The 20,700-nt window shown below is 39.8% G+C and overlaps 1 protein-coding gene across 9 annotated transcripts in view; it reads left to right on the top strand.

The window, feature by feature from the left end:
- Positions 1-20,700, top strand: part of APBB2 (amyloid beta precursor protein binding family B member 2) — a 374,634-nt gene that overhangs the window by 340,854 nt on the left and 13,080 nt on the right. The window contains exon 1 of one of the 9 annotated variants that reach the window (XM_051964466.1): positions 9,971-10,144. The exons of the other annotated variants lie outside the window; for them this stretch is intronic. Within the exon in view, the coding sequence (XP_051820426.1) occupies positions 10,089-10,144 (56 nt within the window). The 5' untranslated portion in view covers positions 9,971-10,088. Of the gene's footprint in view, positions 1-9,970; positions 10,145-20,700 lie in introns of those variants that run through there. 9 annotated transcript variants of the gene reach the window in all.

The raw sequence follows: 20,700 nt of genomic DNA, 5'->3' as shown, positions 1-20,700 counted from the left end.
TTTCTAGAGTGCTTTGAAGTGTGCGAAGAAGTTTATGTATTTTAGGTTCCAAACTGATGTCTGTGCATTTGCCCATTCTTCTAGTGTGCTGAGGTTATTTTGAAATCTCATCAACTCAGCTTAGTGTCATATAGAAAATGAATAAGGGTTTCTTCATTCTGTTGTCAGCACAATTTTGTATTCATGTTTCACATTTTACAAAAGCGCTATCTTGTGCAAGTCTTGGAAGCTTCACAACAATACTAGGTGGTATTCATTCCCCACATTGCATATTTGAAGAAGACACTAAGGAACAGCAAGAGAAGATTTCTTTCTTGGGGTCACATAGTCACCATGGGAGAGCCAGGACTCCGGACCTCAATTTACTGGCTCAGTTTCTGCTACTTTTCCCACCACATCTCACAGCTTCTTCACTACTGGATGGATGGAAGGAAGGAAAAGAGAAGATGTAATTGTTTCATGACTTAAATTGTGTGGAATCATCCATGCATTTCCCAGTTGGATGATCAACCTTTTGTAATTTACAAGTTAATTTTCCTTTAAAATAGCACTTTTTTCCCCGGGATGTGGCAGAAACTGGATACTATGGTACTAAGACTATCAGAGTAACAGCTAAGGTTGTCATAAAACTTACTCTTTAACTTAATCATAAATATTCTTAGTACCTCTGCAAGTAGTAGTTCTAGGAGCCATTGAAAAAAAAAAATATATATATATATATATTTTTTTTTTTCCTGGTAGCTATTTTAAAATTCTATGCCTTCTTTCCTTATATCCACAGTAAACACAAAAGTATTTTAGTTCTTGTTGTGTCTTTTTTCCTTTCATAATTCAAAAGTGCTTCTATTTGTAACTTGGTAAAGCTTGTGAGATTCAAATGCTTTCATTTTTATGGGACCCTAGCCTTGAAACGTGTTGAATACTTGCAAAATTTGTTGAGGATATTATATGTGTTTTCCTTTCTTAGAAACACTCATCAAGGTAGCCCACTATAAGTTATGTAATTGGTATCATAAGCAGATGAGGAGGAACAAAGAGATTGCACTTGCCAGTCTTTCTGAAGCCTTGCCTAGTTATCTTAGAATATTTATTATACGTGTATAGGAATGAATAAGTTATGACAGCCTAGATAACTGCAGGGGAAAAGAGCAGCAACAGGACATTTGTGCCCTCAATTAGCCCGATTCTGTCATTTTCAGGTTTGGATGGGTTTGCTAAGTTACCTGAAAATGGTCCATTTCTGGATGTTTGGATTGCCTTCTTTCGTGGGCTGTTGGGCTTTGAAATAGACTTTAAGCTATCTTATAGTTGATGGTTTCCCAACCTGAACAAATGATGTTCTAGATGGGTAACGTGTCAATTCTCTACTATGGACTGATCAGCCAGCACTCTGTAAGCTCAGCTCCTCAGAAGCTCAAGAAGTGAGACCTGGACTTCAAAAAAGTGCCTGAAAGACTTGAGACAAAGAAGAGGTCATCAGGATTTAAATTTTTAAGATGTTTAGGTTGTATCCTAAAAGTAAGACCTTTTGTTGGAAAACTTTTGCAGACTGTTAAAAATTTGCTGGAGATTTTAGGGACTATATATCTAGACCATATATCTCCTCTCAGTAATGTAAATAAATCCAAATTTTTACCTGGGTTTGGCTGCAATCTCAGGGGCTCCAGTGAAGTCCACTTTCTTTAGGCTACCCAGCCATCTTCTGGAAAACCTGGAAAGATTCTCAGAAATCGGACTCCCAAAAATCTATTCAGCACAAATGTAACTCATGACTCCCTTCTACTGAGTTTTTCCTTTAGTTCTGTGGTTGAAAGCTTATTCTCTTAGCATTTTCATATTCATTTATTTCTTCAAGTTGGTATGGGAGGAGAGTGACTGGAAAAAAGTAAACTTAATAAACAGGGAGGTTACATGTTTATTCAGAGCAAGCCCAGAGACTAAGTCCTTCCAAGACATTATAGCAACTTTTAACTCCATGGGACCTTTGGTATATGTGTTATAGTCTTTTTTATTATATAATTTATTATATTTATTATTGATTATATAATCCAGGCTGATACATTCAGTTGGTTTTAAATGGTAAGCGAAAAGTTGCTTTCTTTTAGGGTAGACGTCAAGAAGACTATCTCGGAAGTCAATTGTGTTATTGATCTGCGTACTGAAGGAATTTATAGAGCATTTTCTTGAGGAGGAGAGAAACTGTTTTTCACTTTGATAAATGTTTCGAAAAAGGCATCAACTTTTAAAGCCCAGGAAAAGCTAATGTTGTTTACCATGAGATGATCGGGAAACATAGATTTGCGCTGCTTTCAAATAGACTCTCAAGAGAATAATAATGTTCACTGAGCTCAGTTGCTGTCCAGAGAAGGGAAATATGTTTTACTAGTATTGTTTCAGATCACATGATAACTAAAAATCATTTTTAAAGTGCCGTAGCAAATCCCTTAATGTAGTTGGAGAGAAGAAATATAGTCGGCTCTCATTTATTCGAAATTGAGCATGCTTTCAAGTTCCTGTTGTCATAACCAAAAGGAATAGGTGACAGCTTCTTTGTTTTCTGGTATCCAGTGTCTATTATAGTATTTAAATGCACTTTTTCATTCTATAAGGTTGTTGAGGCAAATGGTTGGTTGTTCTAGCCCGTAAAGATGTCTAATTTACTACCCAATGGAAAGAGCTGGCTTAATGTCTTCAAGCAAAGACTAGATGTCCTCTTTGGGTGCAGAATGTAGTTTAGAATGGATTCTTATTCAATGACAAGTAGGACTAGATCACCCTGGAGGAAGTTCCATTGCACTCAGAGGTTCTGTGACATCATTATTACTTCTAGACCAAAACATGGTTGATTCCATGAGCTAGAGACAGCATGAATGTGCGTTCAATGAAGAATTGATAATCTAATTGAATTTGCTGAACAGAATGGGAAGTAGGGAAGAATCATGAGTTAAGAGATAGAAATAGGGATCACACTGCTCAATTCACTCATAGAAGGACTCCCAGATAAGGAAACCCTCTCCAACAATACACCAGGGCACGTTGGCACTTTTCTTCCACTTAGACTCACAGTCCTTGTGAGTTGTTTAGAACACAGAGAAGCTAAATGACTTGTCCAGGATCACAGCTTGAATGCAGGTTTTCCTGGCTTCAGCAGCTAGATTCTGGTCTGCTCAGTAGGATAATGACATATGGAAGTTAGGAGAATTTCCTAAACCGAATTTTGATAATTTGGCTTTATAATTCCTTGAAGTATTAGGAACTCACAGAATATCAGACATATTTGTACTCAAATATAAGTACCAAAAAATGAGTAGGAAGAGAAAGAGGAGGAGGAGGAAGAGATGAAGAGGAAGGAAAGGAAGAGACAGAGGGGGAAGGAGAGAGGAAGGAAAGAGGGAAGGAGAAGAAGAGAGAAGGGGGGAGGAGGGAGGGAAAAAGGAAAGGAAAAACCAAATAGAAATGATTTGAGGATCTCTGATCATTAAAGATCCTAAACATTTTTCAGTTGACCATGTAGTAAAATAGACTGAACAACTGAGAGAAAACATGAAGGAGGAATAAAGGAATGGCAGTAGGATTTGGAACAAAGTCCTGAAGAATGAAGCATGCTCTCTTGGTTCCCTTTAATTGGCTGGACTCTCTTTCGCTTTGTCTTGGGGAGCCTCCCTGGCAGTGTGCCCCAAGGTGCTTTGCCAGGTGTCTCTGCCTTCGTGACAGTCTTCACATCCTCCCAAGTCCCTGTTGCTTTGTGAATTATAGACAGTTCTCTCTTCTGTAGATCTCTACATAAAGTGAATTAGCCCTAGATGTGAGGGAGAGAGGGAGGCAGGCACATAGTTCAGAGATGGTGATAGGAGGCAGAATGTGTCAGGGGATGGGCTGGACTGACTGGAATGGACAAGAGCATGGGGGCAGGAGCCAGGCAGTGGGCGCCGGACATGACCCATGGAAACTGGGACAGACATGTAGACTGAGTGCTGACCGATACAAAACAAGGTACATGGAGCCTGATGTGTGGGTGGGCGGCAGCTTGGGGCAAAGCTCCCTTCTCACCTAAAGTCTCGAGCCCAGCCCTGGTCTAGTGGCCGCCATGCCTCCACGTGTCCATTCTGCTTTCGCTTGGAGGGTTTATTTTCTTAATTTTTTGTTTTGTTTTGATGTGAGGGGTGGAGGCCACAGAATGCTGAATGGAGAGGCAAAAGCCAGAAGAGAGCCCAGTATAGTCAAGTCATTGTAAGTGGGGGTTTTCAGAATGTGGATTTTTCAGAATTCTTTATATAAAGTTAAATTTGTAGAAGACAAAAGTGAGGACCGTCTATGAACTTATTTGGCGTTAAGTGTTTGTTTTTTTCCACATCTCTGCTTTCTGGAAGCATAATCTCCCAGTGCACAAATAGGGCTTATTTTTACCAATCTTACTTTTTCCATGAGTGGAAGTTTATACACCCCTTGAGAATGAATGAAGAACCGTGGGTTTGCTTTTGTCTCGGGTAGTCAGAACACCTTTCTAATCTGGCATAATGGAAAGCTGACACCTCCATAAATTCCCTTCCTTTCAGAGATATCTAGTTCCTGCTAGCTCATGAGGCCCTTCACTCCCTCCCTGTCTCCTCAGGAAGCTCATCATGCAGAGATCCCCACAGGTGTGCCCAACTGAGTTTTCAATGTTTTGCATCTTGGTGGACTTTGTTTTTACTCAAAATTCTCACTGTTTGGGCAGGATGTACTAGCCTGTTCCCTGGCACAGTCAAGGGATAGCATGATGTCACAGAGAGGGTAATGCTTGGAAAAGTAGAAAGTGACATTAAGGGTTCTGTTTTCTACTCCTCACCGCTTGTCATGTTTTAATGCTTTCCTAAATCACCCACCCTCATTTGTACCTCTCTCCAGAATTCTCTTCAGTCATAGTAAGAAATGATATTTATAGAGGAAAGTTCGAGGAAAAGAAATAGTTTATAATCTTTTTCTGGTCAGGGACCCCTAAGAAATTCTGTGGAAACAGGGATCTCTTCTCAGAATTGCATTAAGTATATAAAATAAAAGCAAAGGAGTATGAAGAAAATCAATTCTATCAAAGTCAAGTTAGCAAAACATCTTTTTGAAGTTCATAAATCTCAGGTTAAGAATCCCTGGCTTATAGATTTCACATTTGGCCCGGCAGACAAGCCCAAGAGTGCTGTGTCGATGTCTTTTTCATCCTCCTCGTTGTTATTAGAAAGCACTTTTAAGCATATGTGTGGTGCTGGACTGAGCTCTGTCCACACAAACGTAGACTTAATGTCCTCAATGCTCCAAAAGAGAGAGAAGTCATGGGTTGAAGTTGCAAAGAGGCTGCTGTGGGCATGACATCGTGAGAGAGTTCCAGAAGGGGAATGAGCTTCCAGGGGAGGCAACGGGTTCTATGTCATCAGGCAAAATTGGATCAGAGCCTTTGTTGCAGGCTTGTACGGAGCTAGAATATGGCGGGGAAGAGGGAGGAGAGGGATTGATGTTCTGGTCCGGACTTCGAAGGTTCCTTTGAACTAAAGTGACAATACTCCAGTCAACAGCAGGCAGACTCAACACTCAAAGAGTCTGTCGGCCGAGAATCCACTGTGGTCCAGACAGACTGGTATAAGCCAGTACGCAGAGAGTGATGGAGATGGAGAGATCGGGTTTTTTACCTAGTAGTGGAAAGCACTGGCTAGGAGTCTCGTGGTGGAGTCGGGGGCTTGGAGGCTCAGAGGAAGTGGAAGGATGGGGCATCCGCTTTGTTTCCAGTTGGCTGACGAAGGTCATTGTCATTCTGGTGCTTTTACGAGGAATTACTCATTGGGATGTACAATAATAGTGTCAAGCATTTCTTTTCTTTCAGGTAAGAGGGTTGGGTTTTTTTTTTCCCCCAGTGGAAACATTGCAAATTATATCTAAATCCCACATCCCAAGCAGCTACCAGGAACATCCTGATGAGGCAATCATGAGTTATTCAGCCTTAGCACAGCATCACTTTCATTTTTTGTGCTGGATTCTTACATGGTAAAGGAAAAATAAGAATATATTTAGCTCTAAATTTAACTTCCCTTAGTCTCAGCTTTTGCACGGAACAAGTTTGGGTTAAGGAGTTTCTCTGGCAGATATACATGGGGAGCTAATTATACAAGATGGTTGTAATCTTGATGACTTTGATATTTTAAATATCTCTTGGAAAAATCTTTATTAATAGCAAGTTTTCTCTGGGGCATTGAAACTGTGTCACCTTCGATCAAAAAAGAATCTCCCTCCATAAATTTGTCACTTAAGGGCATTAGAAACTTTTTTTTTTTTACTTTTTTTAAGGTCTGCCTTCAGGAAAGAATGTTCCTGCATGTGTATCGGTTAGATCAGTGAACTTGTCGCCACTCTAATTTAAAATTTGCATCAATACTGGGTTTTTCACCATAAAGTGAAACATAGAAGATGTTTTCCACAATGTAAGCAAAAGAACCTGGATCAATCACAAAGTCCAGGAAAGGATCCCAGATCATCTTGAATGAAGGTTAATCCAAGGTCCCTTCTCCTTCCTTTTTTGTGGCTGCTCTGATGAGACCCCTAAGAGGAGAGTGTTAGATTTGGGTTGTCTCTTGATGGTTCCCGAAGTTACTCTAGTATATCAATCTTGTCTCTGAGTTTCGCCCGAGTTAGATGGTCTGGGGGTGTTTGTGGGAGCAGCAGAACGGAGCTCTGGGCGGACTTGGGCAGCTGGGTTTATAACGGTAAGAGATGGGGGGTAATCAATCACACATTGGTCCGCTCAGGTTCAGTCACTGTTCCTAGAGACGATCAGAGATACCCTCGGCAGAGGGAAGTGGGTCAGAGGAGGAAGTCTCCTTCGCTCTTTGGGGCTCAATGTCTGCTGGCCCAGCGAGGGATTCCAGGTTCGGCCAGTGAACCCCGCAAGGACTTCGCACGTGTCCGGCTCCAGTTTGCCCCCGAGCTGGTTCTGATTCCCAGATGAGTCTGGCCTCCTCTGCATGGTGCTCAAGCACATGGAGCCACGGCTTCACCCGGCTGATGGAAGAAAACATGGAGTAGTAGAGAAAAATGCTTCAGCTGCCCAGCCCTGCCTCTGTGACCTTGAGCCAGTGTCATTTCTCTGAACTTATCACTAAAAGGAAGTGATTGACCTAGATAACCTCTAATTCAGGGGTTTTTAACCTGAGTCCATGGACTTTTTTTTTTTTAATTCTGATAAGTATTTTTATAATTGGTTTCCTTTGTAATCTTTTTCTATTTTACTTTATCTGATCCTGAGAAGGTCCATAAGTTGTGGGGGTCTGTGACACAACACAAGGAAAGATTTAAGAACCCTGTTCTGGAGTCTCAAGTTTTATTTTTCACCTTGTGAAATGAAGATTTCTCCCCCAGCCTAGGGGATCAAAAGTACCAGAAGTCCCCAAGGGAGGACCTTGTTGGAGAATAACAGGGTCCTGTGGAGAGATTCCAGCCTGGGAAGAACCAGTCCCAAGCACAACTCCAGAAGCTCTGGAAAAACACGCTTTGTAGCCCCTGGATGCCCAGCGGCCCTCCTGCAGTACTCCCCCACTGGGAGGTGACAGCTGGGGGGCGGCGCCCTGTCAGAACTTGAAAACAAAAGCCCTGTTCTAGGCCGCTGTCTCTGCCCTGGTCCCCGCCCTGGTCCCCATCTGTTCAGCTGCAGCCGGGCTGACGGGAGAGCCCAGCAGAGGCCCCGGCCCCTGGACAACGACCTTAGATGGGAGGGTCCGTGAGCAGATCGGTCCGGCTTCTGCTGGGTGAGGCTGGACGAGTCACTTCTCTTCTCTGGGATCTCAAACCTTGGGGGCTGGACCAGGCAACCTCAAAGACATCCTACCAGCTGCAAAGCTGGGATCCCCCGAAAACAGAGCTTTTACTGCATGTCCAGCAGGATGCCCAGCTCTCTTCTGCTTGTTGGAAGAGAGGATCATGAGGCAATAGGAGCAGAGAGTTTGGTGGGTCAGTGAAAAGGGTGGATGCTTCTATGACACAAATAGGGCACTTATATCTAAACCAGGAAGAGCCAGAACAGAGAAAGAAAATTACCCATCTCCCTAATGAATATTGATGCAAAAATTTTAAATATTAGCAAAAAAATGGATGTTCCGACATTAGTAACACCTCTCGTTTACTTAGGATTTTTAAAGTTTTTTCCTCAGAACAACCTTAATAGATATTTAATAATTCTCATATATCTATATTGGAAAAAAGTGAAGTCAAAAGTAATGAGTTGACTTGCCCATGATCCCACAATTAGCCATAATTCATACTCTTGAATTTTAAACTCTTTTTTCCCCATTGAGCTGCCTTCTCCTCCAGATTCTGCCCTGTAGAAGCAAAGTACCATCATGTTCACCAGTAAGCCCCAGAGAGCAGGGGTCCTTCATGATTTGGGGGCCATGGACTCCTTTTCTCAAGATCATATTTTGAATGCAAAAAATCAATTATATAGGATTACCAAGATTATTAATCTTTTGAAACTATTAAAATATATTTTTTAAAGTTCTCACCATAGAGGAGGACTCATTCAGGGGTCTTGCTCAGTCTGTGACATGTGGTTGAGATATACCATTAAGAGGTGCTAATATTTACCTTCTGCTTTAAGTTGAGAGCCCAGAAGTCTAATCTAGCGTGGGGGCCACAGGTGCGTGCACTCTCTGAAGGACAAGTTTGGTACAGAAGAAAAAGCTTTGCCTTTTCCTCATGTGTTAATGGCATTTGCTGATCCTCTTAGCTGCTCTCTGTAGAAAGTATTTTATGTGACATACTTTTGATGTCCCAGAAGTTGCTTGTCCTTCATCATCAAAAACTACCAGGACATCAGGGAGATGACGTCGTGACCACAAGTGAATTGGATTTGAGGGAGGGAGACTGGGCAAGGTCACCCATCTCACCTTCCCCTCCAGAGCCATCCGGGGGCCAGATGGAGATCTGGATGGGAGATGGCCCCGGATGCGGTGGGAGACCTCGGCCTCGCTAAGCTAAGGTCTCGGGTATTCTTCCTTGTTTAATGGTTGTCAGGAACAGAATAAGCCTGTCTTTACTATGGGTTGGTGAATTAAAAGCCTCTTCCTCGGACAGTGAGTCTCTGGTGTGTCCTGAGAAGGCTTTGCAGGGTCCAGGAGCTCCTCCCTGCTCCATAAGTGTCCTTTCTCTCCCTCAGTCTTGTCCACTTCCTGTCTCCTGCTCAGCCTGTTCTGGTCTCCTGTTGGCAGTTCTTTCTCTCTTGCCCTCTCTCCCTCCTTCATTCCTCATCTCCCTCCTATCTCGTCGTGACTTGGTCAGACTCTGCTCTGTCCCCAACACCCCATTTGGAGAACGTCTCCATGAACGAATGGTGATCGCACCACTCTTTACAATCCACCAGCAAAGAAAATGAAAAATAGACCTAACGGAAGTGGCCACGTCTAATGTCTGAAAAGGCAATAAAACCAACTCAGCCGTTGGTGACGGCGTGGTGCTCAGTGGGTTGAGGTCTGAGCCTGGAGTTGGGAAGACCTGAATTTAAATCCAGTCTTAATTGTGTGATCCTAAACAAGTTAACTTATGTTGCCTCGGTTTCTTTACCTGTAAGATGGAAATAATATTCCCTCCCTTCCAGGGCTGCTGTTAGATCAAATGAGACAAGATCTGTAAGATACTCGGCATGGAGCCTGGCACGTAGTGGGCACTAGATAAATGTTAGCTGTAACTGTTACCATATTTTACATGATTATTATCCCCACAAAATTCATCTCATGAGTCCCTTTAAAATATCAGATTTTTTCTTTTGAGGGGAGGGGGAAACAAAATGAGGATGTGTATGCAGTATGGGAATGTTTACTGCATGACTTTGCCCCTCTTTGCCCATGATATTTTAAGCCAGATTACTTTCCCACGTTGGTATGCTGCCTTGTAAATTTAGCTGATCTCTCTTGGCTTCCTCGTACACTGCCCAAAATACACACTTAGGTGTGATTGAGTTCAGCTGAAATAACTAAAGGAAAGGGGTCTGATCGCAGTAATTAGCTGGGTGAAAAAGCCTGGGTGGTAAATGCGATTTTATTATATGCCAAAAGCTGCCCTCCCTGTGAATGTGAATGCTAACGTGCTGTTTTTGCTCTGTTCCTTCATGCTGTCCTGGATTCAGAGAGAGGTAAATGATCTTTTTTTTTCCATCTTCGGTGTCTATTTGTCTGGCAACGCTCACTTGCTTTCTCCATAAAGTCACGCCATGATCACAGTCATCTTTGTCTCCTAAAAGCCGGGCATCGTTGGTTTTCCTCCCAAGCCGTCCTTGGAAACCAATGCCTCGGACGGTCTTCGTTGTCCATCGCATTTCAGTCTGTTTGGCAGTGTGGTCCTGAAGGATTAAACATGGAGGGGAACTTGCTAATTCATGCTAATGACTAGGAGGATCCGGATAAGGTGTTTGTGAACAAACATGGAGGAAATGCTTAGGCTGTGCACCATATCATGTAGCAAAGCGCCTCTTGCTTTGAGATGTTCTAGTTACTTCTTCAGACAGCATGTAAGTCCTCTGAGATCATAGTGAGTGGGTCCTGGCCAAAGACTTTGCTACTCCATTCCTTTGTTACCCTGAGTTCTGAGCAGATCATCTAAAGCAGAGTATTGAAAACTCTTTCTCCAGTCATCATCCTTCTCTTTTTCCTCTCCTCTCCTCTTGCCTCTTTCTTTCCCCACTTAGTCTCCCTCCTCCCCATTTTTCCCCCTCGAGTTTCCCTCTTTTCTTTTTCTCTTTCCCACGTTTCTCTCTTTCTCCTTTCTCTTCTAATTTCCTCCCTTTCCCCATTTCTGATATAAAAAGTTTAGTATTCTTTAAAACCACAACCATTGTCACTGATATGTTTACACACAAGTGAATATCTCATCTGGCATCATTAGCCAACCCCTTGGGCTGCAGTGTACGTTAGCTTCTTTTGTACTATTTAGAATCCAGAGAGATGGGCAAATTACTGTAAACTCTGTGCCCTGGGCCAAAGGCCAAAGCTGGCTGCCTGTTTTTGTACGTTCAGAAAGTGAAGAATGCTTTTTAATTTTTTAAAAAAAAGAATAAGTTTGTTTACAAAATTTAAAACCAGGGCTAATCTAGGAGAGAGGGTGGGAGGAAAGAGGGAAAATAGGAACACAAGGTTTTTCAAGGGTCGGTGTTGAAAAATAATTCTTGCATATGTTTTGAAAATAATTTTAAAAAACTTTTAAAAAGTAATTTTAAAAACATAGCTAATATTAGTCAATATTCTATCAGGAGTCTATAATACATTTGTTGGGGGAAAAAACTCTCCTCCCGTTCCCTCTCTCCCCCTCTTCCTCTCTGTCTGTCCCTCTGGTTCTGTGTGTGTATCTCTCCCTCTCCTTTTCCTTCTTCCTCCCTCCCTCCCTCCCTCTCTCTGTCTCAGAATGAGGATGACCAGGTTTATTTCTAATTTTAGTCAGAATCATCAAGGTTACTTGCCTCTGTTTTGGAGTTGATCACACATAAAATCATGAGATTTTTCTTAGTATGATTGAAACTGAGCTGCCAGTACAATGGCTATCCTAGAATGACATTTCCCTGATGTTAGGCTGTGCTTCTATGATCCCTCTGCCCAGTATCCTTTGCTTTAAATTTTAAAGCTCTGGAGTTCTGGTAGGACTGAAAGAGAAGGTGTAGATTTGTGGGCAGTTCCTGGAAAGGAGGGAAGTTTACATACTTGACTGCTTTTTAATCAATTCTTGAAAAAGAATTGCTAGCTGGGGAGGTGAGATGATGCTTCTTGGTAATTATCCAGAGCATCTTAATACCACCTCCTGGCTCCTAGGAGCAAAGAGATGCTTAAGTCAGAGATGACATCCTCAGCTCGGACTTGGTCAGGCTAGCAAGTGTCCATTTGATGATACAGCTTTGTCTAATTGCTCTAATTAGGGTGAAATTGGCCCTGAATTACCACACTCTCTTTCCTCCCACCTGAGTCTCCTTGAGTATTTCCAGGTGCTGGAATCTTTAATCTTCAATTTGCATATTTCAAATACTGAAAATGTTTTGATGAGAATTGACTTAGCATAATATATATATATATATATATTAACCAAGGTGACTTCACAGGGCCCTCTTACCCTCTAGAGCCCGTGATCCCTTTTCTGGGCTTGCAGACAAAAAAACACAATTGTGAAATGAGAGAACAGAACACTGAACTTTGAGAATTGTCGGAGTGTACATTTGGCATACATTCCGTGGGATTAGGTTTTTAAAAACAAGAAGAAAACAAAGAAAGTCTTATGCATTTGGGGAAGGTGGGAGCCAAATGTTGGAGAATAAAATTTCCACCCCTGCTGTTGGGGAAAATTTTTATAAACAGAGAAAAGGAGGAGCGAGCAGTATCCTGCTAGGGGAGGAATAAAAATTGCTTACTCCAATAGGATCCACTGCATTCATAGTATAAAGGAAATTTGCTCTCTGAGGTGAATGTTCATTTCTCATGATCATTACTGCCAAATGAGCTCATTTCTCCTTAGCTTTGGTGCTACATCTGCATATATAGTCAATAGTTTCTGCCCTAAGAAGTTAGCTTTGTTTTTATTCATAATTCGGAAATAAAGCATTTCAGAGAGATCATCACATTCGCCTTAATTATGGGTTCCTCCCCTTCCCCCTATATATTTTGCTTCCATCTTGTTAATTGATGGGGAGATGGGTAAGGATGGAGTTGTGGAACATGTACATCAGACATGTAGTGATCACATGGCATTCTCATGTCTTTCCCATCTGGCTAAATCTCCACCTGTTCCTCAACAGTGTCTTCAGCAGTCCTTTAATCCTCAGGCTAATCAGGTACCACTGATCACATGAAAGGTTTGGGCCCAAGCTTTTTGCTACTAGTCCCAACTATGAATATGATTGCTCAGCAGCATATGATTTACAGTTCTAAGGAGATCAACTCCTATATCTAAGTCGAACTTAACTATGATAAAACTGATTTTAAGCCTTTTATCAAGTGCCTGTTGTATTATAGACACTGTACTTTGGGTGAAGGATAAAAATGCAAAAATAAAAAACATTGCAGCCCTCAAGCTTATATTCTACTACTTTCTAGAAAGAGGATAGTCTATCTCTTATTGGCTATTTTCTTCCTAAGGGTTTCCTTTCTATTCCTAAGGGTCACAGTGAATAGAGTGCTGACCTGGCACAAGGAAAAGATAAGCTTCAACTCTGCCTTATTTACTACTGTGACCCCAGACAAGTCACTTAATATCTGCCTGCCTCAATTTCCTCCTATTTAAAATGGAGATATTATAATATCATCCACTGCTCAGGGTTGTTAAATGAGATAAGACTTGTAAAGCACAGTGCCTAGCATATAGTTGGCACTTAATAAGTGCTTGTTTCCTTTCTTCTTAACATTTCTCTTCATCTATACCCACCTACTGCTCATTTTCTTGTTTTGTTTAAAAGCTACATGGTGATTCTTCCTTCATTGCTCTGAACATATCTTCCCACACAAAATTACATCCTCTCTTTCTCCTTCTGGTCAAGTTGACAAGCATTTACTGAGTACCTACTATGATGATCAAAAAGTTCCAAAAGGCCAAATTTGGAGGCAAATTAAAATCACTTTGTTTATTATGTTTAGAAAGCAGTCAACAGAAATTGGCTTATTGTCTTCTCTGCAGCCAAAGAGATTAAATGTCTTAAATTTTCAATGTTTATAAAGTCTTTTGAAAGGGGACTTCATCTGAGGATGAAAGCAACTTCTGATTAGTTGAATATTATAGTGGAAGGTGAGCTATATAGTAAAATGGGGTATGGGACTTGGCTCACCTAAATCTTGACTTAAGGAGACTGAGCAAACGCAATGAGCAGAAATGTACCCAATAGCTTAAAATTAGATTTTTTTTTTACTGTCTGATTAGGTCTTGACCTAGGCAAATCTGTAAGAGAAATTTGCCACACTGGTTGGTTTTTGGATGAGGATGTAGAAAAAAGAAAAAACCCTGGGTCCTGATTCAATAATTAGTTATTAAAAACAAGAGAGAAATAATCCTTTCCTAAACTGCTATATGCCACACACTGTTAAACTGGGAATAATGAGACAAAAAAAAGACAATCCAGAACTCACAATTTAATGGGGAGGACAACTTGGAAACAACCATATACAAACAAGATATGACACATGAACTCAATTGGAAATGATCAACACAGGGAAGCCACTAGAATTATGAAGGATGGGGAAAGGTGTCTTGTAAGAAGGTAAGATTTTAGATGGCATTTGAAGGAATCAGGGAGGTAGAGATGAGGAAGGAGAAAATTCCCAGCATGAGCAACAGTCAGTGAAAATGAGAATTAAAGGGAGAATTAGAATTAGAATGAAAATAATGAGTTTTGGCTGATAGAGTGTCACAAGTGAAATCTATGTTACTGGATAGTATGTAGGAAAGAACCAAGTGGAGAAGAGTAGGAAGGTAGGAGGGGACCAGGTTATAAAGAGTGATGAATGCCAAAGGTCTCAGATTTGACCATGAAGATGACTGAGAACTCTTGCAATGCATTGAGGGAGGAAATGGTCACCTTTAGTAATATTAATCTGATGGTTGATGGAAGATGAACTGGAATGAGGGACAGACTTGAAACCTGAAGACCACCCAGCAAACTATTGTAATAGTTCAGACATGAGATAAGTCACCAGAGTGACTGAAGCACCAGAGGAGAGAAGAGGACATGTTAGGGCTATGAAAGATTATAGGAAAATAAAAATTAAGGCAATTTAAAAAACATATTGGATTTAGGAATGAGAAAGAGGGAAGAATGATGATGACACCAAGATTTCAAGTCTGGGTGATTAAGAGGAGGGTGGTACTTTTGACCTTAATAGGAAGTTCAGAAGAAGAGAGGGTTTGGGAGAAAAGATGAGTTCAATTTTGGCCATTTGGAGTTTAAGGTGACTTAAGTGACATCAAATTTCATCTAATGGGGAAGCTGGGGAGTAAAACTAGAATTTTGGGAGAAAGGGTAGGACTAGATGAGTATATCTGAGCATAGAGATGATGATTGAATCCATAGGGACTGATAAAATGACTGAGAAAAATAGAATAAAGGAGAAAGGACTTTGTCCTAGGCACTCTTCTTTATCATTTGTGGGTTTGACCTAGATGAACGTCGGTGAGCAGGTTCCATATTAAGGTAAAGGGAGAACCAGGATGCAGTAATATCATGGAGACCTAGAGAAAGAAAGGAAAGTGTTAAGGAAAAGAAAGTAATTGACAGTGTCAGAGGGCAAGAAGGGTGAGCATTAAGAAAAGTCCATTAGATTTTACAATTGGCGACTTTGGAGAGGGCAGTGTGGGTTGAATGACGAGCTCAGAAGCCAAACTATAGAAAAGAAACTCTTGAAGAGGTAAGAGAAAAGAAAGTAGAAGCATTGATTGTAGATGGTTTTCTCAAGGAGATAAACCACAAAAGGGAAGAGAGACATGGACAGTAGCTAATGGGAATGTATGAATCAAGCAATGGTTTTTTGAGGATGGAGAAAACATAGACATGTTTATAGGCAATAAGGAAATAGCCAGTAGAAAGGGGGCAATTTGAAGATAGGAGAGAAATCTTAAAGGTCACTTTCTCTAGGGAAATTTCCTTACTTCATTCCTGCTCATTGCTGAATGTTTTCTTGCTAGATGTATTACACACACATACCCCATACTTACTAAAGAACTACCCTTCTCTATACTTATACATTTGCACTTATTTAGTGAAGGCTTTTTAAAAGTCTTTTCTCCTATGTAATTTTACTTTTCCTTGTTTATGGTGTGAATTTCATAAGGCAGAGATTACTTACTCAATTGCTTTTTTAATTGCTTCGTATCAAACTTATTTCAGAATAATACTGCCTTAGAACAAACAGACCTCAGCCAAGATTATAGAACAGACAAGTTCCCTGAATTTTGACCTTTTAAATGTATTTTTTTCTTTAATAATATACTTCTTCTGATCTTAGTGGACTAGAGTCCTCCTAATTCCCCATCTTGTTCCCTATCTTCTGTAAAAATCAACAGCAGTACTAAGAAGAAGGAAACATTCAGTCATGTAATGGACTGTATTTAAACCAACTCCCATATTAGGTCATTTTTATATATAATTGGTCTTTGTTTAGGGAAATGATATGAGATCACTTTCCATCCTACTATTGGGGAAGCCTGGCTTTGGGCAACAGTACCATGGACAGCAGAGCTATTGCTGGGCAGAAGATTGTGATAGGCAAGGAAGACACCCAGAGAAGTGTCTATTCTTGTGGCAGTATGTTTAGGGAAGAAAAGTAGGATGCAGAAATTATTGAAGTGATCTTAAAAGCCAGAAGTTGAACAGAGTTTATAAATAAGATCCTCTAAAATGTCCTTATTCTTTTAGAAGCAACAAGTAGTGGAAAGAACACTAGATTGGAACTATAGAGAAAATGTAATTTATTTGTAATTCTGCTATTTATCCCTTTACTAATGCATTTGACAACTTTTTTAAAATCTTAAACTCCTTTTATGCAAAATTAGCTTATAAGTATTATTGGAATATATTATTACATTGGATTAGATGATCTTTAATAGCTCATCTAGTTCAAAAAGTCTATAATTATGGAAATGGACCAAAAGAATCCAAAAATAAAAATTATATTACACACTCAGATGAACCAGTGTTCTTTGAAAAGGTTTTGATCTTGAACGCTGGACTTAATATAAAGAACTCAATGCAGAAAATACCTCTTTTAACTGTAATGTGCATACAAAATTCCAGAGTTTTAGTCACTGTTATCAAAGTAGCACCTTGAGAAAACATACATTATGAAAGAAACAAGCTAAATTTCAATAAATTAGAACATGACCAAGATTTGGTATAAGATTTGTAATGTCAGGAGGAAATGAGAAGGGGAAGGGAATAAGCATTTATATAATGCCTATTATGTGCCAGGCACTATGCTAAATGCATTCACAAATATTATCTGACTTGAGATAGAAGAAACAGAGATGTGTGATGACTATTGTATAGGACAAATTGAGTAACAGACTAGTTGAAGAAAGATGAATATAAGGTGCATAAGGACCCACATTTCTTACTTTAATCAGTAAGTATTTAATAAGTGCCTGCTATTTGCCAGATTGTAGATGAAAATGACAAACCACTCCGGTATCTCTGCCAAGAAACCCCAAATGGGTCACAAAGAATCAGACATGATTGAAATGAATGATCGAGAAAAATTGCCAGGCACTGTGGATAAAATCCACAAAATAAAATCGTTCATGCCCTTATGGGGCTTCCATTCTATTGGAAGAAGGTAACAAAAGATAAATATATCCAAAATCAATTAAGCTAATTTAGGGAAGGGAGCATTAGTTTAATGGTAGATTAGTGTTAGGATGGTCCATTAACAAAACTGAATGAAGCCGAAAACAGGGAGAGATTTCAGAGAAAAGGCAGACAGATCAGTCATAATCATCTTTAGCTGGAGTTAGAATTTCCAGTTTGAGAATCAGTAGGTGAGAGTGCTGTGAGACTGAAAACCCTTAGTTAAAAGTTTACATAGAAAGATTTCATCTCAAAAGGAAGAGAGCTTTAGCCATTAATGCTTTTTTTCTACAAGCAGAACAAAAATTACTCTAGGAGAAGAACTTCTAGGAAAGCTTGACTATAGAACACAAAAGCACCAAGATGAAGAAGGACAGATGCATCTTTAGACAAAAGAATCAAATCAACTGTAGCTGCGGTTTAATGAACAGAAATAGAAGGTTCCAATGATCAAAGCCCTTTTTGGTTTTTTATGAAGAAAATACATTAAATTCATTGATTTAAAAAAAAAAAGACAATGAGAGCCTGAGAAGGAAGCCACAGAAGCCTCATTACTTTTTTTAAACATAGTTGTTGGTCTAGCCATGGAGTAAGACTGAAAAGTGACCCTTAGTCCATTAGTCCACCATTGATAACGAATTGTGAATTGGTCCAGCTATTCTAGAAAGCAATTTGGAATCATGACCCCCAAATTATTTCTGAATTTTTTTGGCCCTGCAATAACACTACCAGACCTATTCCCATAAAGAGGTCAGAGAAAGAGCACAGAAACATTTACAACAGCTCTTGTGGTGGCAAAGAACTGGAAATTGATGGGAGGACCCATTCACTGGGGAAATGAACTGAGAAAATGTGATATGTGAATGTAATGGAAGGCTTTTGTGCAGTAAGAAAAGATAAAAAGGGGGCTGTTTCAAAGAAACCTGGGGTGACTGAATTAGTGCAAAGTGAAGCAAGCCAGTCCAGAGAACACTATACAATAACAATGTAAAAATGTTTTTTAAAAACTAATTGAACACAATAACTATAATCCAAAGGATAGATGATCAAAGATGTTAATTTACCTCTCTCTATACAGAGGTGATGGTCTCAACAAACATAATGGGACATCCATTTATAGACAGGGTCAGTACAGGAATTTTTTATGAATACTTATTTTATAAGTGGGTTTTTCCCTGCATATTTTACATGATTGAATGACAGTTGGGCAGGAAAATGATCTTAATCTTTCCTAAAATGTAAGGGGCTTTAAGGAAAAGAGCAAATTCCTCTTCAATGCTTCTCTGAAATCTCTTAATACAATGCTGACTTAATCAGAATATTTAACACAATTTAAATCTGACCTTCTGGTTTTATAATCTATTACTAAGTGTACTTGCTGTTTAATGATAGGGAAACACAAGTCTAAAGCCAAAGAATTTCGTTGGAAGGTAAATGGTAAAAACTCAAGCCTTATTTTATGAAATTTAGTTGAGAATTTTTTGGATTCTGTTTGGAATAATAATTGGTTGGGATCAGCCATATGTTTTCACACTCTCAGAGGAAGCCTAAATTTTGGAAATTCACACTTGTGACCTATCTTTTTGCAAATCCCTATTTTGTGGGTTTGCAACTATTTTAGGTAGCAGCTCCATTGTCAGTCTAGGCAGAATTAATAGCCATATGTAAATGTTTTAACCTTCGAGGTGACAGAGAAAGAGAAAGCTAGTTTGTTTTTTTGTTTTTTTTTTTTTTTTTGGCAGGAAGGAGTTAAATCCCTGATACATAAGAGTCCCTCATTATTCTTCAGTCCCCAGATCTGTTCTAGCCTTCCCACTGTATTTTCCTTTCACCTGGGAGGGAATTTAGAAAATTGAGACTGAAATTTTGTCAGATTCTTCCAAAGGGAAGTGTGTGACTGCTGCATTTGGAAAGGGGCATGTTCCAGATGGTTATACTTTAAACATTAATCATGTTTCCCTGAGGAAGAGAAAGATTAAGCTTAATAAAAGAAATGAGTCCAAAGAGATGCCCCATGTAAGAATGAAGGGCATAAAGTTGAGCTGTGATAGCTTTGCTCTATTGTTTGAGTAGATATTGTTCCAGGAAAATTTATCCTCAGTTGTATAACTTGGCTGTTATTGCATTTGTAAGCTTGCCAACTGCAATGGTGAGGAAAATGAAATGGAAAGTTTGCATCTTTCCTGTTTCTTCATGCATGAAACATTTGACTTTTGTTAGAAATTGGATATTCTTCTATAGAGTCAAGATCAGTATTGAAAGGAGATAGAGGTCAAGAACAGGGTCATTTTTTAATTCCCACCTGACATAATGCTTTGCACATAATAGCTTTATAGTTGCCCAGTAAATACTTGTTCAACCACTAAAAGATAGCAATATTTTTAATGAACATTGACCACTAGCACCATAAGTATCATTAGCAAAAGAGACAGCAGGTTATAGAAGGCTGGATTAATGAATTGAGGACATAGATTCATATCCTGCCTCTGATAACATACTAACTTCACGACAATTCAAAAAACACTTAAGCTTTCTGTGCTCTCACTCCCTGTTACAGAAGAGGTGAGAAGGAGGGAGCTTTCACATTGGAAGTTTCCATGAACCAATTAAATTAGCAAGAATTATTTGGATATTTAAATTTGAGTTCTTAAAAACAGTTTATTCAGTTAACAAATAAAACATATTCCCCCCAAAAAAAAAATATTCTTTACAGTAAATTTTCTTAAACATTTTTTTAATTGTAAAGTCAAACCCAGCCCAGTTGTATTTTCATATATTCTAGATAAGTGGAGGGCAAAGTAGTGAGTCCCAGATATTATATAAGGGTCCGATGCTGAGGACCAGCGAGCAAGAAAAAAATGAGAATTTTATCTTAGACTTGCTTACACTTACTCTTGCAGCCCATCATCAATGTGAAGGTCACGGTGTCTTGGTGCTCTGCCCTCCAATAGGGAGGAAATGTTGAAGCCACATGAGATCCCACAGGAATTAGGCTTTTTGGTCCCAAGGATTGGCTTGGGCTTGGCTATTGGCAAAGACTAGGGACCTCCTCTCAGAGTCATACTTTTTCGGTGCATAAAATAAAATACATAAGATCACAAAAGAAACCAATTATAGTGAAATGCGGTCATGAAAACATTTTCCTAAAAAAAAAGAAGTTCATGGATCCCAGGTGAAGAACTGCCTTGTGGCGGAAGCAGCCTTGGTAGTGAAAGGGCTAGCTCGGGATTTTGCTGCCGCTCCGAACTAGATGATCTTGGCCAGTTCCTGTAACATTCCCAGGCTCCGGCCTCCTCATATGTAAAATAGTTATTAGACCAGGTAATTTGTGAGCTGTCTCCCCACAGTGTCAAACCTCCCGTGGTCTCTGTAATTCTCTGTATGTT

Source organism: Antechinus flavipes, chromosome 6 (genome assembly GCF_016432865.1).
Source record: "Antechinus flavipes isolate AdamAnt ecotype Samford, QLD, Australia chromosome 6, AdamAnt_v2, whole genome shotgun sequence".
Lineage (NCBI taxonomy): Eukaryota > Metazoa > Chordata > Mammalia > Dasyuromorphia > Dasyuridae > Antechinus > Antechinus flavipes.
This window is presented reverse-complemented; position numbering and strand designations above follow the sequence as displayed.